The sequence below is a fragment of the Castor canadensis genome, chromosome 5, assembly GCF_047511655.1.
Source record: "Castor canadensis chromosome 5, mCasCan1.hap1v2, whole genome shotgun sequence".
Taxonomy (NCBI): Eukaryota; Metazoa; Chordata; class Mammalia; order Rodentia; family Castoridae; genus Castor; species Castor canadensis.
This window is the reverse complement of record NC_133390.1, coordinates 155,524,081-155,550,898: the sequence shown is the minus strand read 5'-3', so window position 1 is coordinate 155,550,898 and position 26,818 is coordinate 155,524,081. Positions and strand designations below refer to the sequence as shown.

General features: G+C 51.7%; 2 protein-coding genes across 2 annotated transcripts; both read left to right on the top strand.

The window, feature by feature from the left end:
* The first annotated feature begins 585 nt into the window (after window positions 1–585).
* On the top strand, window positions 586–21,676 carry Sox12 (SRY-box transcription factor 12). Its single transcript, XM_020164579.2, has 2 exons — window positions 586–2,019; window positions 21,546–21,676. Exon 1 carries the CDS (start codon window positions 1,017–1,019, stop codon window positions 1,959–1,961), a length of 945 nt encoding a protein of 314 aa, XP_020020168.1. The 5' UTR covers window positions 586–1,016; the 3' UTR covers window positions 1,962–2,019; window positions 21,546–21,676.
* Window positions 19,012–25,619, top strand: Nrsn2 (neurensin 2). Its single transcript, XM_074074503.1, has 3 exons — window positions 19,012–19,298; window positions 21,527–21,740; window positions 23,976–25,619. The coding sequence occupies exons 1-3, from the start codon at window positions 19,027–19,029 to the stop codon at window positions 24,396–24,398; spliced, it is 909 nt and encodes a 302-aa protein (XP_073930604.1). The 5' UTR covers window positions 19,012–19,026; the 3' UTR covers window positions 24,399–25,619.
* The last annotated feature ends 1,199 nt before the right edge of the window (window positions 25,620–26,818 follow it).

The following is a 26,818-nucleotide window of genomic DNA, read 5'->3' as shown; positions in this document are numbered from 1 at the left end:
TCGGATTTTTGTGACGCCTCAAACAAGATTAAGAAAAAAGCCAAACAAGTACCCTCATTCTTTGGGTCCAAAAACATAGGTGGCTGGAGTTGTGTGTATAGGCACAGATTACATCTATGACAAAGCGAATCACTCTCCTTGAAGCTTTTCTGAGTTTTGGTCCCCCGAAATTCTCTTCTGGGACGGTCCGATGTCCCAGAAAAGAAAAAAGCAGGGGTCATTGAATATGTTAAAACTGCAAAGGCAACGCGGAGCAAGGAAAGCTTTTGCGAGCCAGATGGAAGAACATTCAGCATCTCTCCCCCCCACCCCCATTCCCTCCAGCCCCCAGCCTAAGAAAAGAAACCGATCTCATCCTTCTCCCCCAATCCCGGGAGCGAGACCGCCCAGCCCCGCAGCCCAAGCTCCGCCCCGCCCTGCCGGCCAGCGATTGGGAGATGCAAATGTCGGGTTCTCTGCCCAGCAACGGGTGACGCGCCGCCAAGCTCGAGGCGTGGTGCGGCCGCAGCCCAAGCGGGCACCTCGGTGTTTACACGGGGCGGCCCCGCGCGCGCCGCAGCGGCCCGCAGACGGCGAGGGGGAGGGGTGGCGCGCGCTCCGGCGGGGCCGCGCGGGGAGAAAGACACTGGGAAGGCGCCGGGCGGGGAGAGGCGCGCTCGGGCCGCGGCAGAGCCGGAGGCTGCAAGAAGAGCCCACGGGAGCCCAGGCGACGGGATTCCTCCGCCCCCGCAAAACAATGTGTGGCGTGCAGCAGGGTGCAACTTGCCCGGGGCGGCGGGGGCGCGCCGAGCCCGCTTGAGATCGTGCGGCTGATCTTCTCCCCCCCCCCCAACCTCCTCCCCCCCCTCGCCGTCCGTTGGGACCAAGCGCCCAGCTCCAAGCTCCCCAGATCTCGGGGGCCGGGCCGAGCCGCGGGGCGGAGCCGCCCCTCCGTCGCCGCTGCCTCCTCCCCCATCCCCAGCCGCGGAGGATGCGGACGGCCCCCGGCGGCGTCTAGCGGCCCGGGCCCAGGCGCGATGGTGCAGCAGCGGGGCGCGCGGGCCAAGCGGGACGGCGGGCCGCCGCCCCCGGGGCCCGGGCCGGCCGAGGAGGGGGCGCGCGAGCCTGGCTGGTGCAAGACCCCGAGCGGCCACATTAAGAGGCCGATGAATGCGTTCATGGTGTGGTCGCAGCACGAACGGCGGAAGATCATGCACCAATGGCCCGACATGCACAACGCCGAGATCTCCAAGCGCCTGGGCCGCCGCTGGCAGCTGCTGCAGGACTCGGAGAAGATCCCGTTCGTGCGGGAGGCGGAGCGGCTGCGCCTCAAGCACATGGCCGACTACCCAGACTACAAGTACCGGCCGCGCAAAAAGAGCAAGGGGGCGCCCGCCAAGGCGCGGCCCCGCCCCCCCGGCGGCAGCGGTGGCTGCAGCCGGCTCAAGCCTGGGTCGCAACTGCCCGGCCGCGGGGGCCGCCGAGCGGCGGGAGGGCCTTTGGGGGGCAGCGCGGCGGCGCCAGAGGACGACGACGAGGACGACGACGAAGAGCTGCTGGAAGTGCGCCTGGTGGAGACCCCCGGACGGGAGCTGTGGAGGATGGTCCCGGCGGGGCGGGCCGCCCGGGGACAAGCGGAGCGCGTCCAGGGACCGTCGGGCGAGGGGGCAGCCGCCACCGCTGCCTCCCCGACACCGTCGGAGGATGAGGAGCCGGAGGAAGAGGAGGAGGAGGTGGCAGCGGCGGAGGAAGGCGAAGAAGAGACGGTGGCGTCGCGGGAGGAGCCGCTGGGCTTTCTGTCCAGGTTGCCCCCGGGACCCGCCGGCCTGGACTGCAGCGCCCTGGACCGCGACCCGGACCTGCCGCCCCCCACGGGCACGTCACACTTCGAGTTCCCGGACTACTGCACCCCCGAGGTTACCGAGATGATCGCGGGGGACTGGCGCCCGTCTAGCATCGCCGACCTGGTTTTCACCTACTGAGCCCACCGTCAGCGGGGCACGCACGCCCCCAAACCAGCTGTTTACATACAGGAATCAGGTATTGGGGCCCCTCGGAGGCCGAGGCTGGCACCCCCATCTCCCGCGCAGCCTCCCCCCTCCTGGATGTGCCCATCCCCCCCTCAGATCCAGACATGCCCTTCCCCCGCAGACACACCCCAAGGCAGCCCAACCCCCCACCCTTTCCCTGACATCCAAGCCCCTCCCCACCTAGTCCCCTCCCGCACAGCCACCAGCAGCCAGCCCCCCTCCGATACACCTCCCGTCCCTCTTGCAGACCTGCACCCCTTCCCCCACCTTGCACACGCCCCTCCTCGTGGCCGGAGGACACGCCCCCTCCCTCGCTCGGAAACCCTCCGCCTTCATCCAGCCTGCCTTCGCGGTTTAGGGGGGCGATGCGGCGGGATGGTCCCCGCGCGCTCCTCCCTTGTTCCTCCCCTCCTTGGGGTAGGGGCGCGCTTCCCCCCTCCCCAAGGGCGAGGGCCCGCCTCTCCGCTTGGACCCGCCCTCTTGCGCATGCTTAATGCTACTTGGGAGGAGCGGGCTGGTCCCAGTCGAGCTGCGCGCTTCTGTCGCTCGCTCGGTGAAGGCGGGGGCGAGTGTAGAACGATCCTACGAACTCCTTTGATCCCGGAGCCTGTGGCTTCCTCTCAACCCGACGGGGCGTCACTGCCTTAATGGGAGGAGCATTCGGAAGGGAGAGAAAGAAACTAGCTGGCCCGGAAGGGTTGGTTTGGGCTTGAAACTCTCCAAGTGGCACAGCCCCTTTTTCACATGGGGTCGCCCACACCCACGCCCCCACCACACCGCGGGCTGCGACTGCCTTTACAGCCTGCCTTGGTCCCCAGAAACGTCCTTTTCTCTACCCAAGTAGGAATTTGGGGTCTGGTCTTTCTCTGGAAATCCACCGAAAGAGAAAGGGACTGCCCAGGAAAACGCAGAACCAACACACCTATCAGTCTGCTCCCTCCCTCACCCTGGGAAACGCCCTGTCACCTCAGGGCACCCTCTCAGCCTGGGCTCCTTCCTCAGCCCACTGTCCCTTCCTATCACCCCAATCCACCCTCAGCCACAGCTGCAGTATTCAGTGGGAGAAACTGAGGCACGCTGGTGCTAGGGGATTAGGCCTGGGGAGTAAAGACCCCATGTTTGAACAGTGGCTTGAGCGAGACACACCTTCGACCCCAGCCAGACAACTGAGAATAAGGATGGGATTAGGGGGGTGGTCGTGGGCCGATGGAGCCTCAGTCTTTCCCAGTGAGATAGGGACAGCGCTGTTTTAAGAGGAAGTTGTGTCCAGTTCAGGGTGTCCTCGGGAATCCTGCCCCCTTGCTGTTATACCTTCACCCCATCTCCTCCATGGAGCTCCGCCCCTCCGGCCTCCCCTTCCCCTGCCCTCACTACCTGTATCTCACCGGCGTGTGTTCACCTCTGGGTGCTCACACACACTCATTCACACACACAAATCTCAGGAACAAACGGTCCCAGAGTCCTCCTGGACCCCTGCCCAGGGTCTCTGCAGGTCTCTGCCCCACGCGTTCCCTTCGCTGACAAAGCCACCAGCTGCCTCCTTAAAGCTTGGTGCTCCGGCTCTGGGCCTTTCTTGCGCTCTTTCTTTTTTCTTTCTTTTCTTTCTTTCTTTCTTTTTTTTTTTTTTTAAGAAAACAAAAAAGACAATGAAAAAAACGTCATGTGAGTGAAGAGATGTCACTGTCTGTGGTCTTGAAGAACTAGTCTTGTAGCTGAAGGGGGTGGTCCCTCCATCTGGGGCACTGGCACCCACAGCAGGACTTCCGCCAGTCTGATGCCAGGACTGAATAAAGTGTATTTGCCCCGACCTTGCCCTGTGGTTCTGCATGTCTGTGCTTTTCCTCATCCCTCCTCAAACAGTTGGCCAGACTCAAGTCCATAGGATTTAGGCCGGTGCAGGACGAGCTGGATGTCTCAGCAAGGCACCTTGCATCTCTGGGCCTCTGTCTCCCTTGATCTCAGGACTCCCTGCCCTCACTGAGGATAGCAAACTTGTCCCTGCATTGGCCAGGCAGGTAACACAGTGAGTGAGTCAGGGTAGATTTTAGTGTCATGACCCAATGCAAGAGTGACAGCTGCCCATCTCCCGCACGTGGTGACCTTGTGGGATGTAGCCCACAGTGGCCAGATGGCCACATTTTCCAAGAGAAACTGAAAGTGTGGATGTTTTTGAGTCATTGTAATTCCAGAGTGAAAGCTGGCTCAAATGTTTTTAAATCTGTGTGGACCAAGTGAAACAGGTGTGTGGGCAGGTCTGAGCCAAGGGGGTCGGTTTGACCCTGCCTAAGTGAGGATTTAGAAGCAGGCTTGGGTCACACTGTCCAAAGCCCAGCTTCTGTAAGCCTCAGTGTGACCTTGAGCAACTTAGCTTTGTCTCAACTTTCTGTATATGTAAATTTGGGGCATAGTGGTGCTTGCTTCACAGGATGAAGTGAAGTTGTATTTGAAGGTAAGATGTATTTGCCATGTGTGTTCCATAAATTGTATACTGCATTGTCCAGAGGAAGAAGCTGAAGGTCAGATGGCAGCCAAGGCCATCAGTGGTCCCCAGTGTCATTTAGGCACTGTGGCCTCTGTGTGAGTCTCCAGGTGTGTCAGGCTGTGAGCTCAGGACCTGGCATATGTGCACCTGCAGTGTAGACTTAATGGCCAGAGAGCAACAGAAGTCACCATTCCTCTTTGAGGTTCTGAGTGGTGTGTTTTAGAAATGAACCAGGGCTTTCACCTCCTTTCCCCACCTGGTCCCTTTGTTCCTAATTCTTCATTTGCCAGGTGTAGTAAATTCCTGAGCTCAGACAAAGCCTGTTTCTCCCTCCCTCCCCACCACCGTGAGAGCCAAGGCTGAGTGTGGGAATTATAATGAGAGCTTTCTCAGCCTCTGGTTGAAAGAGGGTGAGGGGGAAAAAAATTTCCTGTAAGAAAAAGTAGCCTTAAGAAGGTGTGGAAGAGGGTTTCGGTGTTTAACCTAGCATGTGTGAAGCATTGGGTTCCATCCCCAGCACTGGGGGGGAAAAGAAAAGTAAAAGATAATTCCCCACTAGAAGGTGTAGAAGGTAGGGATACGTGTCTTGCAGAAGTCCCTTTAAGAAAAGACTTGTGGCTGTTGGGAGTAAGGTCAAGGATGGCCTCCAGCTGTCATTTCCTCAGGGTTCACTTATGCCAAAAAACACTTCCCTGAGGCCACACCCTTCCCAGGCAGCCTGCTCCCGCTGCCCTGTGTCTGCCTGAGTGAGGAGGGGTTGACCCTTTCAGTCTCTGGGGCAGACACTGACTGGCACTTTTCACACCAGGCCCCCACCAGGGTCCCCAGCCCAGAGCAGCCAGGACTTCATCAGGCCCACAGCAGTTTGGCTTCTTCCTGTGCCCATTGGGCCTCTTCTCTTCACAGATGTTCATACTAATAAACAACTAGCACCCCAAACTCAGTCTCTGCTTCTGCTTCTGGGGGAACTGTCTGCAGTGGAGGGGTCAGAGTTTGGCAAGGGAAATTGGGTCACTGGCCCAGAAATGGCACCTTGGATCTCTCTTCCCCACCATCTCAAAAGGAGTCTGTTCCCTTAAACGTTGTCAGCACCAAGCTGGGCACTGCCCCTCCTCCAGATCTGCCCACCAGACAGCCCAGAGCCCTGCCCACCTCATCCCTCCCCCAAGTCAAGGCAGGGAGAAGAGGTGATCATGGTGGCTGTCCTTCAGCATGGCCTGGGAGGGAGGGCAAAATGCCTGGCTAGAGATGACAGAAGCTGTGGGACCTTACACCCAGCTCCTTCCCTTTGCAGGCTTTACTGCCTCTCCCCACCCTGTAGAAAATGGAAGGGGGTGAGACTAGAAGACATGGTCTCATTCTGGTTCCTTCCATTTCAGATGCTGACCTGTGAGATGGGGAAAGACACCTGCTCATAGGGACTCTGGGGACACCTAGTGGCTGAGCAGTAGAAAGCAAGTTCTGTGCAGGTGGGGGTGGGGGCCAGGGTGTGTCCCACTCCTGTCCCCCAAGAAGTCATGGTCCTTCTTCCAAGGCTTTGAAAACACCCATACACTGATGTACTGATTATTGCGTCACAGTGAACACACACACTCACTTGCTGGATGCGTGGCTCAAGCAATATGAGACTTGCCTAGCAAGTATGAAGCCCTGAGTTCAAACCTCAGTGCCGCCTTCACACACGCAAAGAAGTTTATAAAAAGCTGGGCGCCCATGGCTCACACCCCTGTAATCCTGGCTACTTAGGAGGTAGAGATCAAGAGGATTACAGTTCAAAGCCAGCCTGGACAGTTTGCAAGACCCCATCTCCAGCATAACCTGAACAAAAGACTGGAAGTATGGCTCAAGCGGTAGAATGCCTGATTTGCAAGTGTGAAGCCCTGAGTTCAAACCCCGGTCCCACCAAAAACAAAAGTACATGTTTCACAGTCCGTGGGTCCAGGCATCCAGGACGCCTTAGCTAGACCTCTGTGCAGGATCTCATGAGGCAGTGACTGAGGTGTTGCCTGACCTGCATTCCTTGCTGGTGCTTGGCATCCTTTTCCAAACTCTGTGGTTGTGGGCAGAGTTCAATGGTTATTGGACAGAAGTCCCTGTTCCCTTGCTGGCTGTCATTGCCACTCTTGAGTGGTGAGAACTGCTCGCAGTTTCTTGTCACGTGGCCTCTCAAGGGGTCTCATCAGGCCTCTCACAGCATTGCAGTTTCTTTTTTATTTTTTGAGACAGGCTTTTGCCATATACAGACTGACCTCAAACCTCTCCAGTGCTGGAATTACAGGTGTACACCACCACCTCTGATTGTTGCAACTTTTTTTTTTTTTTTTTTGTGGGACTGGGGTTTGAACTTAGGGCTTTGCACTTGCAAAGTAGGTGCTCTACCACTTGAGCCACACTTCCAGTCCATTTTACTCTGGCTACTTTGAAGATAGGAACTATTTCCCTGGGCTGTTCTGGAACCCTGATCCTCACAATTTCAGCCTCCCAAGTAGCCAGGATTACAGACGTGAGACATTGGAGCCGGGTTTATGACTTCTTTTGTCAAGGCCAACAGGAACATCTTTCTGCTACTTGAGTCACTGGCTTGAAAAGGCTTAAGTTGTCTTTCATAAGGCTCCACAAAGGACTAGGGTGTAGCTTAATCAATAGAGCACCCACCTAGCAAGTGTGAGGCCCTGAGTTCAAGCCCCAGTACCACCACCACCAAAAAAAGAGTGGGGTGGGGCTCCACTATGTCAGGTCCAGGTCCACTCAGGAGATCTCCTTTTTGCTTAACTAAAAATCAACTGATTTAGGACCTTAATTACATTGTGCAACTTCTTTCTCCTTTGCCATATGTTGTAACCTTGTCAGAAGAGTGACAACCAAGGCTGAGGGTGTGACTCAAGTGTTAGAGCAATGAACAAGCTCAAGACCCTGAGTTCAAGCTCCAGTACTGCCAAAAAAAAAAAAAAATGACATCCATCAAGCCAGGCATAGTGGTACACACTATAATCCCAGCACTAGGGATGCTGACATAGGAGGATGGAGAATTTTGAGGCCAGCTTGGGCTACATAGTGAGATTGTGTCTAAGAAACAAACAACCAAAAATTAGTGACTTTCTTCAGACACTCCAAGGCTGCAGATTCCCAGACACATCCACCACCAGCTGGGAGCCAGGGGCCATCTTGGACTTCTTTCTCATCCTAGCAGGAGACTCTCAAGCCTCTCCCTACCCCAACACTGCAGACTAGCCACCTTCTTCATGTCTAATTGCTTTCTCAACCTTGACATGCCTACAGTGCTGCCACACTGCCCCATCCTGGATCTTCACGGCTTCTGTAAGGTCAAATTCACACCCTTTCAGTCCTCACTCTTTTCCTCCTAGCTCATATCCCTTATATCTGCTGGCTGTTCCTTCAGAGTGTGCCCTGTGTCCTTTCACATCTCACATCCTTCATGCCCCTGGCTCCACCCTCCCATCTCTCACCTGGACTCCTGCCCTGGCATTCTCGCTCGATGCCTTGCTTTTTCCCGGTTCACTGTCTCACTGCCCTCAGAAGAGCCAAGGTGATCTGGGGAAGCCTCTGTTTGAAATCCTCCCATCTCACTCAGTGAGGACCACAGCCATCAGCATGGCCTGTACAGCCTACCCTGGAACTTGTCTCCTTCCTATCACTTTTTCCTTCTCTCACCATGCTCCTGTCACACTGGAGCTTTACTGTTCCTTAAAGCTGCCAAGTATACTTGAGATCCCCTCTCCTCCCTCCACGTCCATGTGGCTATTGTCTTCTTTCCTTCAGGTATCAGTTCTCATGTCACCACACCAAGATGTCTTCTCTGACCATCTGTCTCACCTTGCTTCCACTATCCCCTTTGCTTTGTTTTTCTTTTCTTTCTTTTTTTTTTTTTTCAGTATGGGGTTTGAACTCAGGGCCTCCGACTTACTAGGCAGGTGCTCTACCTCTTGAGCCACTCTGCCAGCCCTGTTTTGTGTTCGGTATTTTCGAGACAGGGTCTCCCAAACTATTTGCCCAGGGCTGGCTTCGAAACTTGGTCCTCTTGAACTCTGCCTCTTAAGTGGCTAGGTTTACAGGTGTGAGGTATCGGCACCCCACTGAGGCTTTATTTTTCTTAAAAGCATTTATCGTTATCTGGCATTTATCATAGGTAGTTTTTATTCATTTATCTCTCCAGTTAGTATGTAGGTGTCATGAGGAAGGACTGGTCTCCGTCTTAGATGCCATACGGTCACTGAATTGCTCACTCACCCTTTCAAAAAATATTTACTAAGGGTCTGCTTTGCACAGTCCATGCACCAGGCTCTAGATATGTGAAAGGGAAATGACAAAACATGGTTTGTCCTCTGTTAGCTTCTTTCACTGAGCACTGTGTTTTCAAGATTCATCCATATTGTAGAATGAATTAATACTTCCTCCATTTTATATGTGTGTGTGGGGGGGTGTGGGTGTGGTACTGGGGTTTGAACTCAGGGCCTCACACTTGCTAGGCAGGTACTTTTACTGCTTTTCCCACTCTGCCAGCCCTCTCCCTGAGCTCATGGATCTGAAAAGGAGAAAGACACATAAACCCAGAGACGGAAGTCATTTCATGGCAATGGCCAGTGAGTCTGGTGGAGGGGGGCACAGAAAGAAGGCACTTAACCCAGGTACAGGCAGGACATGGGCACGTCATCTGGAGGACGTCATGTTTAAGCTGTGGCTGAACCCTTGGTAGGTGGTAATGATTTTAGAACGTGGCTCCAAGTTCTATGACAGCCTTCCCTTAAACTTCCTCCATCTGGGCTGGCCTTTACCATAACCCGGTAACCAGGATGTGGCTGAAAGGATGCTGCAGTATTTCCAAGGCTGAGTCGCCCAGGACTGTCACGTCCAACAACCAGCAACCCTGACTGTCATGTGGTAAGAAGTCCACACCACAGGAGAGGTCACATACTGCTACCCAGTTGACAGCTGGAACCTACACTACGCCTCTTGAGTGCAGAAATGTCCAGATGGTTCCAGCACCAAGTCATTTATGTCCCTACCAGCTGTTGGAGGGGCTTTCCAGCTGAGGCCTAGCCATCACAGAGCAGAGACAAGCTACCCCCACTATGCCCTGTCTGAATTCCAGACCACAGAAACTGTGAGTGGAATGAAATGGTAGTTACCCCTGCTAATTTGGGGGCAGTTCGTGCTGAAGTAGTAACAACTGGAGCCATAAGAGAGGCAGGGTCAGGTGTAGGAGTGAACTTTCCAGAAACTCAGTAACAGCAAATGGGCAGACTCTCAGGGGTAGCTGACCTGGAAGTTTTCTGGCTGGAGAGGGTAGCGTGGAGATGAGACAGGACAGGCAGGGGCAGGAAGGGCTTTGAAGGTGTTTGGAATTTATCCTGGGTCTTCACACTGAGGCACCAGGGCTTTCATTTTTTTTGGTGGTACTGGGGCTTGAACTCAGGACCTTATCCGTGCTAGGCAGGTGCTCTAGCACTTGAGCCACACCTCCAGCCCTTTTCGCTCTCATTACTTTTGCGTCATCCTGGGTCATGACTTTTATGTTTCCTGTGTAGGTGGATGACATCTCCGTGCCACCATGCTTAGCTTCTGTTGGTTGACAACTTTTTCCCCTGGCTAGCTTTGAACCACTGTCCTGATCTCCACCTCTCAAGTTGCAAGGATTATAGATGTGAACCATCGTGCCTGCTGCCCAGCTCTCTTTTGAAAACACAAACCTAACCACTGCTGAAAACCTTGCAATGGCTTCCCGTTATTCTCAGGATCTAGTCTAAAGCTTTTGTTCAAGGATTTTTTTGAAGTACTGGGATTTGAACTCAGGGCCTCACATTTGCTAAGGAAGTGTTTTACCACGGGAGCCATACCCCAGCCCTTTTATACTTCAGTTATTTTTCAGATAGCATCTTGGGCTTTTTTCCCTGGAGGGCCTTGGACCTCCATCCTCCTACCTCTGGCCTCCTACCTAGCTGGGATCACAGGCATGTGTTACCTCATCAGGCTTCAAGGCCTTTCTCTAGTTGGCTCCTTTGTTTTTTTATAGACTCATCTTCAGCCACCAATTACTCTCAAACTCTACCTCAGCCATACTGGGCCACTTCCCAACAACAATGCACTCCCACATCTGTGTCAGCTCTCACTGAGGATTGGAAGGACCCTGGACTAATCATGCTGCCTTGTAAGGCCTCAGTTTCCCCAGCAATCACTTAGGTGGTTGGACAAGACGTCTCCAGCAACACATCCGGCTTGGCATTCCAGGAGTCTCTGAAAAGGAGCAAGAGGTGTTTGCAGGCCAACCTACCTGCCCAGCTTCTTCTAGGTTGCCTAGTGATGGATGCCAGCACTCTTTCCCATCCTTGGGGGTTTCTTAGCTACCCAGTTTTTCACCCTTAGCAGTTTTGGGGGTTTCCTTTTAACTAAATGTCAACTTCTGCTCTTCCTGCTTCAGAAAACCTGAGACCAAGGGTCTCTATGGAGACCTGAACGCAAACCCAGAATGAAAAGAGGTCTGGGCTGAGGCTCAGTGCAGGATTTTCTGTGTGACTCAGAAATATGACCTGATCTCTCAGGCTTTTACATTAGATTGCATTACCTGTCACACACTCCTCAGGGCTTTCCCTCTTCTCTTGCATGCATTTGGTTCAATTGCTAAATTTCATTCTTGCAATTAACATTTTCAGATTCCTACTATGTGCTAGTAATGTCTAAGGGATCGACGATTCATCAACAATTTAAACAGACGTAGTCCCTGCTCGTGGGGTGGAAACACACAAGAATAAACACCTATACAATAATGTCTCCTGATGATTCACAGCCCTCCCAGCTGTTGGAAGGTTTCCCAGCTGTGAGGTAGGTAAGGTAGGCAAGGGAAGCCAGACAAGGTGGGGACAAAAGCTTCTCCCTTCCTCATTCCAACCTCCAGTGGTTGGTATCTCTCCTTGGCTGAGCTCAGCCAGAGGCCATTAAGAGAGGCTGGACAGCCTCCAGGAGTCAGCTCTTCCGAAAGAGTGCAGAACTCACTGGAGGGCAACAAGGCCCAGGTGTGCCTCTTGCTCCTTAGAAGGTACACAGCTTTTTCAGTTTACCTCCTTCTTGCAAACCATGAGGCTCTTAGAGTCATTAAAAAAAATCTTGATAATTTTTTAAAATGTCATAAAATACATAAACAAATTTACCATCGTAACCATCTTTAGGTGTGTAGCTCAGTGGCTTTAAACGTAGTCATACTGCTGCATAGCCACCAGCATCATCCATCTCCAATACTCATTTTTTTTTTTTTTTTGAGACAGGGTCTCACTATGTAGCCTTGAACTCACAAACCTTCTGCCTCAGCCTCCCAAGTGCCTGGATTACAGGCATGTGCCATAACACCCAGCTTCCACCCCACCTATTTTTAATTTTTCAAGGAATTGCCACACTGTTTTCCATAGCATCTGTACCATTTTATACTCTCAGCAACTATTCACAAAAGTCCCAGTTTCTCTACATTCCCCCCAGCACTTGTTTCCTTTTTTTCTTTACCTTTTTTTTGTAGGTGTTTTATTTATTTTTTCTTTTGACAGTAGTTATCCTAAAGGGTGTGAAGTGACTAAGAGCATTTTGAGATCCAAATAGTCACAGGCTTTATACCCAGTCTTAGGATTTCTTTGGCATACTGCTAAAGAATCCTTAGGTTTCTTATCCTTCTGACTGTAGTCGGTTCTGTGACCCAAAGCTACAACCAAGGGCTGGGCTCAGTGGTAGAGTATATGCCTAGCCTGTGCAGGACCCTGGGTTCCTTCCCCAGCACCAAAAATCCAACAGACTGACAAAGGACACCACAATACTCTGTTTTTTTGTGACAGGATCTCATTATGCAGCAAAGGCTGGCCTCGAACTCAAGATCCTCCTACTTCAGCCTCCTGAGTGCTAGGATTACAGATATGTGCACCCTGCACACCCTTAGTTTAACAATCTTAATAGCTTTCTTTCTTTCCTTCCTCCCTTCTTTCTTTTTTCTTTCCCTCCTTCCCTCCCTCCCTTCCTCCCTTCCTTCCTCCCTTTCTTCTTTCTTTTCCTTCCTTCCTTCATATCTTCTTTCCTTCTCTCCTTCCCTTCCTCCCTCTCTCCCTCTTTCCTTCTTTCTTTTTTTCTTTCCCTTCCTCCTTCCTTCTCTACTCCCCTCCCTCCTCCTTCCTTCCTTCTTTCTTTCTTTTTTCATTCTGATATTGGAGATCAAAGCCAGGGCCTTGCACATGTTAGACAAGTACTCTACCATTGAACTAAGTTCCCAGCCCTGTGGTTATTGTTTTTGAGACAGGTCTCACTGTTGCTGGGTTCAAACTCCTGAGCTCAAGAGCAAACTTCCACCTCGGCCTCCTGAGTGGCTGAAACTATAGGTATGAAACACTGTTCCTGGTTAATACTTCTCAATGCATTGCCCTCAGGTCTGCTTTATTCTTTGCTTTCTTACCCTAAAGCTCTCCTTCAACCTGATGGCAGCTGTGAGGAATATTAGGCGACAAAGCTGCACCTCTCCTAGACTCTCAGCCCTGTATCACTTTATTCATCTGAGAAGTATTACAGGGTAACTTTGGCTCAAAGCCTTTTAAAATCAACCTCCTATTTCATTTTAGCTCTGGGGTACTTTAATCCAGATAGAGGAATTTTTTTTAATTTTTAAAATTTAATTTAAATTAAAGCCACACCCTTAATTTATTTTTTGCTCTGGAGCATTTTAATGAATTGATAGAATTTTAAAGCACATCTCTTTTTTATTTCTTTTGTTTGAGTGCTGGAGCCCAGACCTGGGGTCTCATGCATGTGAAGCCAAGGCTGTCCCACAGAGCTACACCCTCACCCAGCCATCTCTTCCTATTTGTGATCTACAAGTATTAGACTTTCCATTCTACAAGGATTCCAATTTTTAAACTTTCTCCCTGCTATTTCTGCTTTCAGAGCAGTCAGCTCTTTCTGAGCTCATCTCCATCTTGACTATGTTGACAGAGGTACTGCGGCATGTTTTGGTTTGGATTACATAAGTACCATACTTATTTTATTTTTCCAGTACTGGGGATTTTTTTTTTTTTTTTTTTTGGCAATACTGGGGTTTGAACTCAGGGCCTCACGCTTGCTAGACAGGTGCTCTACCAGTTGAGCTACTCCACAAGCCCTTTTTTGGTTGGGTATTTTTTGATATAGGGTCTCATGAACTATTTTCCAAGCTGGCTCCAGAACCAAAATCCTCCTGATCTCTGCCTCCCAAATAGCTAGGATTATAGCGTGAGCCACCAGCACCAGGCAGTACTGGGGATTTTTTGTTTTTTGTTTTGTTTTTTTTGAGACCGGGTCTTGGTACTGGGGATTGAACCCAGGGCCTTGCACATGCTAGGCAAGTACTCTACCACTTGAGTCATACCACCAGCCCTTTTGTTTGTACTTTATTTTGGAGATAGGGTCTCACTAACTTTGCCTGGGCTGGCCTCCAACTCCTGCCTCCACCTCTGGAGTAGCTGGAATTATAGGTGTGTGCTACCATACCTCCTCTTGCTAGAGATACTCATTCTTGGTGTCCAGCCACCAGGCTGTGAAGAAGCTCAAGAAACTGTGCAGAAGCCCCTGGCTCTCAGAGCCAGCTGAGTGCCCGGCTAACAGTCATCACCAGTTGGCAGCCATGAGTCAGCCATCTTGGAAAGGGATCATCCTAGTTCCCTGTGAAGCATCCCCAGTTGTGGTCACATGGAACAGATCTGAACCTTCCCACTGAGGCCTGCCCCAGTTGCAGATTTGAGAGCAAAACACTGATCCTTGCATTTTCCAGTCACTAAGCTTTGGGGTGGCTTGTCACGGAGTGGTGACAAGTGGAATAAAGGCTTTGGCCCTGTAGTGACACACACCAGAGTTCATTGGGCAGGAGTCACATGGATTTGCCCAGCTCTGAAAGGACTGGGAAACAGATGTGAAATACATGGACAGTTTATGTCTCTGCCACACTGCTTAAATTGACCTTTGAGGGCTGGGGTGGAGCTCAGTGGTAGAGCACTTACCTAACATGCACAAGGCCCTGGGTTTGATTCCCAGCATCGCCAAAAAAAACCTTTTTCTGCCTGGTAGTGAGGGAGGGGGTGGGGTAGGTAAGGGAGGTGATTGGGGGAAGAGGGGAGAAATTACCCAAACATTGTATGGGCATATGAATAAAAAAAAAGAATACAAAGAAAAAAAAATCAACCTTTGATAAGACAGAGATTTAAATAGAGCAAGAAGCCAGCTCTGCATCAACCTGAAGAAAAAGCACTGAGGGTAGAGAAACGAGTACAGAGGGCCTGAAGAGGTGAGGTGGGAGTTTGCCTGATGTGCTAGTTCATTCAAGGAATAGCGAAGAATTAGTGTGGCTGGGGTCCAGTATGAGTGGGGGCATGGAGGAGCCCAGGTCACAGAGTTCGGGGCAGGGGGAAGCAGTAGATGCTTGAGGTCTTACAGATAATGGTAGTAACTTAAAACACCACCATTTGACTCTCTGCCGAGATTCTGTGGGTTTTTGGGATTCATTGGGGGTGGTTCTTGTGCTCACGTGATGTTATCTGAAGACAGGAGGCCTGTCTAGAATGACTCACTCATGGGACATTTCTGTGCAGTAGCTGGCACTAGCTGCAGACTGGAAGTCAGGCTGTGCTGTTGACTGATGCACCTGTATGAGGCCTCTCCGTGTGGCTTAGCTTCTTAGCATGGGGACTGGGGACAAAGAGGAGCATCTTGCATATGAGTGGTCCAAGAGGGGAAGGAGGGGACTTGTGCTCTGGACAGCCAGAGGACAAAGCCGGTGCAGAATGACTTCAATCACATTTTGCTGGTTAATGCTAACTCAAAGGCATGGGGAAAGGATAAACTGCCTGTCAAAAGGCAGAGTGACAAAGACTTTGTGACCATCTTTATTTAGTCCTGCACAACCCTTTCCTTTTATCCTAGGTTAAGGTGAGATGACACCAGAGGGCTCTGAGCAGGGGAATGAGAGAAATCAACTTATATTTTTGCGTGTGCGTGTGGTAAAAAAACACGTAACATTAGGTTGGTGCAGTAGCTTACATCCTCACATCTGTAATCCCAGCCACTCTGGAGGCAGAGATTGGGAGAATCACAGTTTGAGGCTAGCCTGAAGAAAAACACTCTCAATACCCCATTTCAATTAATAAAAGTGGGGCACCACACCTACATGGGAAGCATAAGCAGGAGGAACATTGTCCAGACTGGCCCAGGCATAAATGCCAGACCCTACTTGAAAAATACCTAAATTGGGCACCAGTGACTCACATCTGTAATCCTAGCTACTTGGGAGACTGAGGTCAGGAGGATCAAAGTTTGATGCCAGCTGGGGCAACTAGTTCTCAAAACTCCGTCTCCAAAATAACCAGGGCAAAATGGACTGGAGGCATGGCTAAGTAGTAGAGTGCCTGCTTTGCAAGTGTGAAGACCTGAGTTCAAACCCCAGTCCCACAAACTAACCAACCAACACAGAAAAATACCTAAAACAAGAGGGGCCAGGCACGTGGCTCAAATGGTAGAGTGTGTGCCTAGCAAGCACGAAGCCCTGAGTTCAAACCCCAGTACTGTCAAAAAAGTTTAAATTGTGGTAAAATACGCATAAAATTTACCACCAGTGACATTTCGTATATGCACAGTGCTGAACACCCACCATCATTATCTAGTTTCAGAACTTTTTCACCCCAAAAGGAAACTCTTTAAGCAGAAACTCCCCATTCTTTTTCATACCCAGCTGGATTTATCAACTCTGGATATTTCATATAAATGGAATCATACAATATGTGGACTTTTTTCCTTTTTTAATTTTTTTTGACAGGGTCTTGCTGTTTCCCAGTTTGGTCTTCAACTCTTGGGCTCAAATTATCCTCCTGCCTCAGCTTCCCAAGTAGCAGGAACTATGGGTGGAATGCACTGGCCTGTACTTTTTATCTGCTTCACCATCTTTTTTTTTTTTTTTTTTGGTGCAAATGGGGTTTGAACTCAGTACTTCACACTTGCAAAGCAGGCATTCTATCACTTGAGCCACACCTCCAAACTGTGTTTCGTATTTTTGAGATAGGGTCTTGGTTTAATTTTGCCTGGGGTTAACTTTGAACCTGGATCCTCCTGATCTCTGCCTCCTGAGTAGCTTGAATTACAGGCATGAGTCACCAGTGCCTGGCTGCTTTTAATCCCCCTGTTAAACTAAAGCTTCCTCTTCATAATGCCTCTTGTTTCCTCTACAGCAGGCAGTTTATCAGCTGTCACATCACTCAACTTTCCTCCCTACTCACTACAAACTAATGGCACGTAATGGTAATAACGACAATAATTTATTGCATTCTTAGTCTTCCCGTTCCAAGGGTTTTGAATATCTCATTATATGCACAGCTCATTCCATTCTCTCAGCACCTTGGAGAGGCAAATACGTATCTCTGTTTTATAGACAGAGATTGAGGCTCAGAGTGGCTAAAGACAGAAGCTGCAAGTGGCAGGAAGGTTCAAGTCTGGATCTCTTCACTTGCAGAGTTCAACTCCAGAGCAACCTGCCCTGTTCCTCTTCCCAGTGCCACAGCAAATGTGGGGTCAGCCCATTTCTCTATAAATTTGACCCCATCCCTACCCATCACCTCCAGAACCTCATCCATCCCCTCCTTGGATACATGGGCCTCCCTCAAATCCCCTCCCACTGCACTCTGTCCCTCTGCCCTTTCTAACACACACATACACACTTTCTCCAAACCACTTCACAAGAGTTCCACCTTCACAATTCCCTATCCCCAAATCAAATCACATTTTCTCCTCTACTTCCTCCTCCTTCTTCCTTCTTTTTCTTCCTTCTCCTCCTTCTTTTTGTAAGACTGGGGTTTGACCTCAAGGCTTCACACTTGCAAAGCAGGTGCTCTACCACTTGAAACACACCTCCACTCCATTTTGCTCTGGCTGTTTTTGGAGATGAGGTCTCGACAACTATTTGCCCAGGCTGGCCTCAAACTTTAATCCTCCCAATCGTAGACTCTCAAGTAGCTAGGATTATAGATGTGAACCACCATTGCCTGGTTGTCTCTAGAGCAATCTGGCTGCAACATCTGTCAAGGGTATATGAGTAGCTGTGCTTCCCTGCTAGAACCTCCAAACAAGTCCTTGCTTCTTTATAAACCTTCTTTGGCTCCCCACTACCCTTGGGTTGAAATCCAAACTCCCTCCTGGTGGGTTTATGAAGCTTTCAGGGTCTCACTTCTGCCTGTCTCTCCTGTTGTCACACAAGGCCTTCAGCTTTAGCTTCACACACACACACACACACACACACACACACACACACACACACACACACACGGTTAAATGAGTGAGCACTGTAGCACATAGAAAGCACTTAAATACATAAGGAGGACTATGAGTTCATAGCTATTTTACTCTACACTCAGTAAACAGTTCTTGAGCAGGCTACTCAGTGCACAGGGAGACTCAGGGACAAAGTAAACAACAAAGAGGTGTCCCCATGTCACAGGCCTCATTCACCCCAGCCTCCAGAACAGGGAGAGACAGAAGAGATGTTGTGCAATGGTCTCTATGAAGTTTGGAGGGATACAATGACTTTCTCAAGACAATACAACAAATGTGGGACCACACAGCAGGGTGTGAAGTTGATGCCTTCTAGGCAAAGGCTAATTCTTCAGGAAGGTGGCTGCTGCCAGACACTGCTCAGGGCAGAACTGGAGGGAAAGCTGGAAGGGAGACAAACATTGGCTCTTTCTAAAGGAGAAAGGGTGAGTCACTCCCAATACCTGGTCCTCCCCATTCCAACTCCCTCTCAAGGTAGCAGGGCCTGATTCGTAGCCAGGGGTAGATACCCAAAGAGAGAAAAACAAAACAAACAAACAAACAAATAACCCCAGAGAACTCATGAGGCAGCAATCAGAAGGATCGTGGTTCAAGGAAAGCCGGAGCAAAATAGTTCAAGATCTACTATTTCCAAAATATTCAACACAAAAACAGGGCTGGTGGAGTGATTCCAGTGGTAGACCATCTGCCTAGCAAGCGTGAGGCTCTGTGTTCAAACCCCAACACCGCAAGAAAGAGAGAGAGAGAATATGGAGAACTCAGTAGGGCTCATGGATTGGTTCAAGTGGTAGAGCGCCTGCCTAGCGAGTGTGAGGCCCTGAGTGGGGGGCGGGGGGGTGGGGAGGAAGAAAGAAAAAAGAATGGAGGACGCTGTGAGAGGTGAGGTCTTCAGTGAGAGATTAGGGGTTCCCCTGCCAGTGAGAGGGGACTTCCCAGTCGGTGCCAGTGAGACACAGGTGGGGCTCGATGATGTGTGGGGACTCAGAGATGGGAGGCTGTGAAGAGTGGGGTCTCGGAGAGGAGGTGTGTGTTTCTATACTGGGGTGGGGGTTCCGTGAGAGATGGAGACCCAGAGGAGAGATTGAGGGGATGGGGGCTCGGGAGGGGATGGGTCTGCAGTGGGAGGGGTGGGGGCCTGAGGAGTGATGGAAGCTTGAGTGAGGAGGAGTTCGAGGGCCTGGCATGAGGGAGTGAGGCCTTGGGGTCTCCATGAGGAGCCTGGGGTCCCAGAGAAAGAAGGGAACTCAGGAGGGGTCGGGGAATTCAGGGAGCTGGCTGGATCGCAATCTGCAGCGCCAGCCCCAGGGGCGGGCGGGCGCCCCCTCTTCCCCTCTTCCCCTCTTCCTCCTGCCTGCGTATCAACCCCCCCCCTCCCGCTCCCTGCACCCGGGACTGCGGCGCAGGCGCGAAGCAAACCCGCTTGCGCTCAGCTCCCGCTCCAGCCCAGCTCCTGCTCGCTCCGCGGAGACCCAGGCAGACAGGTGAGCTCGGCCCTGCCCCACGCGCGGCCCGACCCTGCCAGGCCGTCTCTGGGGCTCCAGAGAGGGTCCGCCCTCCCCCCAGCCCCCGCCCCCCGCAGCCCCCGCCCTGGCTGCGCCCCCGCCTCGGGCTCTGGGAGGTGGGGGTCCCGGGGAAGTAGAAGAAGAGACAGCACCAGCCATGTCGCCCCTCAACACTTTAGGGTTGATAGACCGGGTAGCGGGCGTCAAAGGACCAGATCCCCCACATCGCTCTAAAAAAACCCCATTCCCACTTCGCTCTGCCTCAGTTTCGCTCTAGGGGAAAGGATGCCGTTAATTTTGCCCAGGGGAGGAGTGGTCGGATCAGAAAGAGATGCTGGGGGCGGGGGCTTATTTTCCTGGTCACCCCCTAGGATGCCGCCTTTCTCCCCGCCTGGGCTGCGCGGGGGCGCTGGAGGCGTTGGGTATAAGGGGTCTGGGTGCTGCATGAGGCCGTGCAGAGGCGACGGAGTCCATCCATCTTCAGGCCCTTAGGCTTGTCACCTTCCTGTACGCTTCTCTCCCTTCTCCTCCCCTGCCGCAGTCCCCCGCCCCAGACACTGCAGCCCCCTCCTCTTCCCGCTCCCTTACCACCCCGTTCCGGTTAGGGACACCTCCCCAGCAGTTTCCGTGGCAACCCTGCCCCACTCCTCTCTCCCCCGCTTGCTAGACCTCTTTTCGCGGATCCTAAACTGGGAGGGGGAAGGGATCAGGCAGAGGGGGAGACATTGTCAAGGTCACCTTCCTTCTCCAGTACCGGCTAGATACATTTGGGGGAGGGGTGAGCGGTGAGCTGAAGGGGAGGGACTGACTCAGGCCCGCAGTCCCGGAGTCCCCTCCCCGCCCCCTCTCCTGAGGTCTCTAATTAATTCTCGCTGCTCTGACTTTCCTACCGCCTCTCGGGTCCTCATCCGGCCTCTCCAGCGCCTCTGCAGGGGCGGTCACGGCGCCGGCCATGCCCTCCACCCCTCCTTGCCGGATTCCTGCTCTGAGCCCTCTTGCCCTCTCCTCCCTCTGTCTGTCACTCTTCCGCTTTTGGGCTCCGACATTTCCCAGTCTCTGTCACTTAAAAATTACTCCCCCTCCTCTTTCTCTTCCTTCCCCTGAATTGTGGGGAGAGTGCACAGCCGCGATCGAGGACAGGCTTTATTGATGACAACAATCATGTGCATTTGTGTGGCTCCGCGGGGTCTCCAAGAAGCATCCCCAGATATGTGTGTGTGTCTACATCTGTGTGTTTACACGTGTTGTTTTGTGGTGTGTCTCTGTACCTGCCTGGGTATGTCTCTGGATGGTGCTCCTTTGTGTGTGTGTACTGGTGAGTACGCAGCAATATGAGGATCACGCTGATTAGAGTGAGAGGGAGCCTGAGATCTGTCTCAGTGAGGCTTATAGTGGAGGAGGGAGGGAACACAGCCCAGTCCTTCCCAGCACCTCCAGGCTTTGATTTCAGCCCTAGTTTGGAGGCCCCCTTCTATCCCTGAGCTTCAGAGACCCCTTTTGTTGGAAGTGGGTTGTTCAACAGAATTCTCTAGAAACCCAGCAACAGTAAGCCAGAGAGCCTTTAATCCTGAAGCTCCTGAGTTTCACCTCCTGTGGAGGCCTCCTTGGAACTAGGAGGCTATAGAGGGACATCCTTGGTGAGGAACTTTTAGGGTCTTGCAGCCTGGGGACTCCAGTGCACTGGGCTGGAATCAGCCATGACAATTACTTCTAGGAAGGGCCAAAAGGGGACTGAGGCTTTGAGGCCAGAGGGACAGGAGGACCTCTCACTCCAGATATGGAGCCCCCACCCCCAATTCAGGATGGAAATGACAACAAAGAAATTTCAGTATTAATCATAACAGCTACCCTTTCTCAACACCAGACACAATTGAATGAAACAGATATCATTACTGGCCCTATTTTACAGATGAGGAAACTGAGGCATAGAGAGGTGAAAGTGCTTGTCTAAGGTCACACAGTGAGGAAGTGGTAAGTCTGGGGTTCCAGTTACTGGGTGACCTCAGCGTAAACATGCACACGGATTGACACCTGATAGCCCGGCACTGGGCTAAGCAGAAACACTCAGCCAATGCTGTTCATAGAGTACTCAGGGAAGGTGCTGTGCTAGGGGTGGGGTTTCCATAGTGGGAGGAAAAGTGGGTGGGGCACCAAGATTCAGGGGGGTTGGAGGATCACCATGGGCATCTCCACTGATCCTTCGACAGCCGCACTTTGTACCTACAGGGACCCACGATGCTGAGCTGCAGTCGCTCCTGTTCCTGTAGCCATGGCACCAACGTGGAGGAAAGCAAGTGGTACGGGGTCCGCTCCTATCTGCACCTCTTCTATGAAGACTGTGCAGGCACTGCTCTCAGTGATGACCCTGAAGGACCCCCGGTCCTGTGCCCCCGCCAACCCTGGCCCTCACTGTGCTGGAAGGTAAGGCCAGAAGAGCAAGTCCTGTGATTCTGGGGAATTCATGGAGGAGCTGGAGCTGGATTTGAGACTCAGAGAGTAGAAAGAAAAGGGATAGTGTAAGTAGGAGTCTTGCATATTCCAGCAACAAAAAACCCAATTTGAATTGGTTTTAGTAATAAAAGCCCATTTTCTGGAAGAGAACAGAGGTTGGATGACTTTAGGCAAAGTTTGATCCCTCAATTTAAACCATTATACTGAGGACTTTGCAAGTTTTGTCTTAGTCTTCAGGCTTCTCATCACTATGGGGAGCTTCAGGCTCTTCCCACATGTTCCCCAAAAAGCCACTACTGGCTGACCTTCAGACCTTTAAGGGAACTCAGAGTTTCCTCCTGAAATTTCATTCAGGAAAGCAACAATGCCAAATAGCCAGAAATTAAAAATGAATTACCATTTATATTAGCAGAGAGAGGGAGAGAGAAAGAGATAAATTCAATTTAACAAAATATGTACAATATGAAGCAAACTACAAAACCCTAATGGATGATATTGAACTAAATAAAGGAGAGATATTCCATGTTCATAAGTAGGAAGATGCAATTTTGTCAAGATGTCAGTTTTCCCCAACCTGATCTATGGATTCAACACAATCTCAATCAAAGTCACAGACAGTTATTCTATGACTATCAACAAGCTGATTCTATAGTTTATATGGAGAGGGAAAAGATAGCCAGAAATGAAAAACACATCTCTAGCTAGGTTTGCTAGTACACATCTGTAATCCCAGCCTTCAGGAGGCTGGGCAGGAGGATCTTGAGTTGTAGGTAGCCTAGACTACATCGCAAGACCCTGTTGCAAACAAACACACACACACATTCCTTTTTACAAGAAACAATATAGTTCATTCCCAGGACTCTTGGCTCTGATCGGGTCACTTGTCAACCCCGAACTAACTACTATGCCCAGGGAGTGGAAATACACTGACAGCAAGAGGAATTTGCTCACTTCAGTCTTACTGTGGTTTCCTATGACCAGGGCGGGGAGAGATGTGAGAGGAGCAGTCAGTGTCCATCACTATCAAGGAGCGTTGTCAGACAGGAGTCCCTGTGATGGGCACAGTTCTTTGCTAAACAAGAATTAGGAACTGAGGCAGAGTGTCCCTCAGCTTCCAAAGGGCTTCACTCCAGTGGGGAAGCAAGGCACCCATGTGTGTAACTGGGTCCATTGTGCAGGAAATGCCAGGAGGGTCAGCAGTCTCAGGGAAGATTCCCAGGACAAGGTGACTATGTGTTTAAGTATTTTAAGCAGTGCTTGGGAAGCAAAGGAAGGTGGATCCCGAGTTCGAGGCCAGCCTGGGTCACATAGTGAGATCCTGTATCAAAAAAAAAAAAAAAAAAATCCTGCAGCATCTTATTGCCAGGCACTGTGCAGGCTCCTGGGGACACAGAATGGCTCTCGTCCTCGAAGAACTCCTATCTGCGGTCTGTTTAGCCATTGGGCAAATCTTTATTCAGCCTCTACCCTGTGCCAGCACTGTGTTTGGCATGAAAGACACATAGTGGGCAAAACAGGCAGTCTCTGCTCTCATAGGGCCCTCAGTCCAGTGGGCCAGGCAGACATCACCTACCTAGAAACCAAAATCCAGGTCCAAGTGTGCTCCGAGGTGAGCACACTGAAGGACAGGTTTTAGAGTCATGCAGAGGGCAGAGCAGGACAGTCACACAGGCCGGGGTGTCCTGGAAGGATTCCTGAGGAGGGGAGGTTTGGGATGAGACCCAAGGTTGCATGGATATTAATCCAGTGAAGACAGAGAGACGGTAGAAAGGATAAGACATTGAGATGGGACCCAAATAATGACAGAAGGGGATCAAGGTTGACTGGTGCAAACCACTGCCAGGTGGGAGCTGGAAAGGAAATGAAGCACAAGGTCTCAAGTTTTCAAATAGAGTTAGGTAGCGGCACATGTCTGTAATCCCAGCACTAGGGAAGCTGAGGCAGAAGGATCACGAGTTCTAGGCTAGGTTAGCCTGAGCTACTTAGTGAGGCCCTACTTCAGAAAATCAAACCAACCCAAACAAGGACAGATTGCAAATAGGACGTGATGGTTTGTGCTTGGTGTCAGATCTCACAAGTATGTTCTGTGACTTCCACCTGTTAAGGCTCTGACTTCCTCTTGGTGCAGTTGGGATCCAAGATGATCCCATACCTCAGAGTTCCAGATGATCTTGACTCCCTCCTGTTCTGTCTGCCTTTCTCCAGATCTGCCTGTCCTCAGGTACCCTGCTTCTTCTGTTGGGGGTGGCAGCCCTCACCACCGGCTATGCGGTGCCCCCCAAGCTGGAGACCGTTAGTGATGGTAAGTTTCCGTCATTGGATGATCAAGCAGCCGACTATAACCGAGCCCTGAGCACCTGCCGCCTGGCAGGCATAGCACTGTGTGGGGCAGCCGGGATCCTGCTGGCCATCTGCCTTGTCTGGGCCATGACGGGCTGGCTGAGCCCAGACATCAAGGCAGAGCCCTTGGACACTGAAGCTGACAGCCATGTGGAGGTCTTCAGGGATGAGCCGGAGCAGCTGTCCCCCATCTTCCGTGATGCCAGCGGTCAGTCATGGTTCTCGACATCCACTAGCCCCTTTGGGCCGTCTTCTGTGCAGACCATCCAGCCAAAGCGGGACTCTTGAGCACAGCAGCTTGAGGAGGAGCCATATCCCTTCCTCCTCCCTAGCACACCTTGTCCTCCCATTGCACCCCAACCTCTCCCTTTCAGCAAGGTCCTTCTAGCCAAGCCCCCAGAAGGCCCAACTCAAGGTCAGTTCTGGGGCTCAAATCCCTATCCCCTTCCCCAGGGGTGGGGCCCAAATCATCCAAGATATCACCCTTTCCCTAGGCCTCCCCAGACTCCCCACCCATCCTCCTTCCCAAGCCCCTTCAGGGACAGAGAACATTTCCTTCATCCTGGTCCCACTCTTTCCTCTCTGTGACCTGGGGTGAGCCCCTACCCTTTTAAATTAGTTCCTGCCTTTCTGCTGTGAGGGGATTGACCAGATTTCAGAGTTCTGTGATGTCCCCACGACCTGGACAAAGATGATGGGGGTAGTTCTCATCCACCAGGATGCCTCAGAGTGGGTCCAAGGTGCTCATTTGGATTTACCCTTCAGGATGGTGTGAAGACATTGGCCCCTCCTACCATATTTTCTCCTACATTTTGGCATGCGAGCCCCACAGTCCACCCCATCAGGGGCAATTACTTCCCCCAGTTTGCAGGTGAGGTGGCTAAGGGAGGGAGGCGGCTAAGGGAGGGAGGCTGAGAGGTGGTGAGTCCAAGGTCACAGAGCAAGGCAGTCTGCTGGAACTAGAACCCCCCCATATCCAGATTCTTCCTTGGTTAGGGCTGGCTCTGCAGCTGGAGCAGAGCCCACAGCTTCCTGATTCCCAGGGGATTCCTAGGGATGGGGAATAGATTTGGCCCAGAAACTAGCTGGCTCCACCTGGACATGACAGGCATCCTGTTCTAAGAGCCATGGACAGAAGTGAGATGTTTTTGGCCCTCATAGTCAACCCCCTTAGACACCAATGCCCACTGGGCCTGACCCTGACCTTGACCTTGATACCAATGTGCCCTTCTGGAGGTCCAGCCCCTCTCCTGCAGGCTCTCTAGCCAGAGGCGTCACTCCCCTCTCTGCCACTAGGGGGAGCTCAGAGACAGCTGGAGAGACACACTTAAGGATCCCATTCATCCCTGTTCCCAACCTTAGTCCCTTAGGGCCTGGAGGACTTCCTTGGAGATTCCCAGGCCTCCTGACCAGAAGAGACACCACTGCTCTTGTGCCCTGTGCCCCCTTCCTCTCCCATATCCCTTCCATCCCACCTCCCCTTTCAATAAACTGCTGGGATGGACGTGGCCTGTGCTTCCTTTCTCCCAGATCACTGGGCTGTGGGGAGGGAGAAAAGAAACATTCACAGAAGCAACTACTGTGTGCTTTAGTCCATATTTCTCATTTGCTCCTTAGGACAGCTGTTTGAGAAGGGGATTATTTTCTTCACTTTACAGGTCCACTAAATAATGATCAGAGAGGTGAAGTCACTTGCCCAAGGTAGCCCCAGACTGTAATTCAGTGCTAGCAGGTTTGGTTCATTGCCCCAGAGTATAGATTTCCTGACCCTGTGTGGGAAGAAAATCTCTCATTGGAAGAGGAGGAGGGGCTGAAGGCAAAGGTGGGCTCTTTTCCAGGACCTTAAGAACAACTGACCCCTACTGGCACTGGCTACTGGCCAGGCCCTATTCTCAGTGTTTGACAGACATGAATTCACAACCTGACACCAAACCATGAGGTGGCATTACCCCAAACCTGGCTTCTGAACTCCAAATGTGTATTCACCTGGAGGTTGAATTTCAATTCAACTGTCCCAAACTGTCCTATCACCCCTCCCCCACCAAACCTGCTCACTGTGCTGTCCCCACTTTGGAGAGTGGTGGCTCCACCCTCCTGGTTGCTCCACCAAAGCCTTTAGAGGCATACTTCACTCCCTCCTTTTCCCACACCCTGAAGCCAGTGCTTCAGCAGGTCCTGGCAAGGAACCCTGAGGTGCATATCCTGTCCCTAGCCACTCCCTCGGCCAAGCTGGCTTCCTGATCTGGGTCACCATGGCCTCCCATCTGGATCACTGCAGCAGCTTCTCGCTGACCTCCTGATTCTGCCTTTTACGCGCACGCGCGCGCGCACACACACACACACACACACACACACAGCCCTCCCAGAATCTAATCTCTACAGAGCAGCCAGACCCATCCTGTTAGACCCAGCTCCTCCTCTGCTGAGAACACTTCCATTCCTACCCTCTCCGTGGCCTATAAGGCCTTTCCCATTGGCTGACTCCACTCCCCCCCCCCTGCTTCCTCTGTAACCTCCAACAATACACTCCCCTCCTCTCCAGTGGGACTGGCCTCCTGTTCCTCCAACATCAAGCCTCAGGGCCTCCACTTAGCAGCTCCACAGTTAGCTAGTGGTCAGTTCCCTGGCCTCCTTCAAGACTTTACTTAAAGATCAAGCTCTCAGGACTGGTGGAGTGGTTCAAGTGGTAGAGTGCCTGCCTAGCAAGC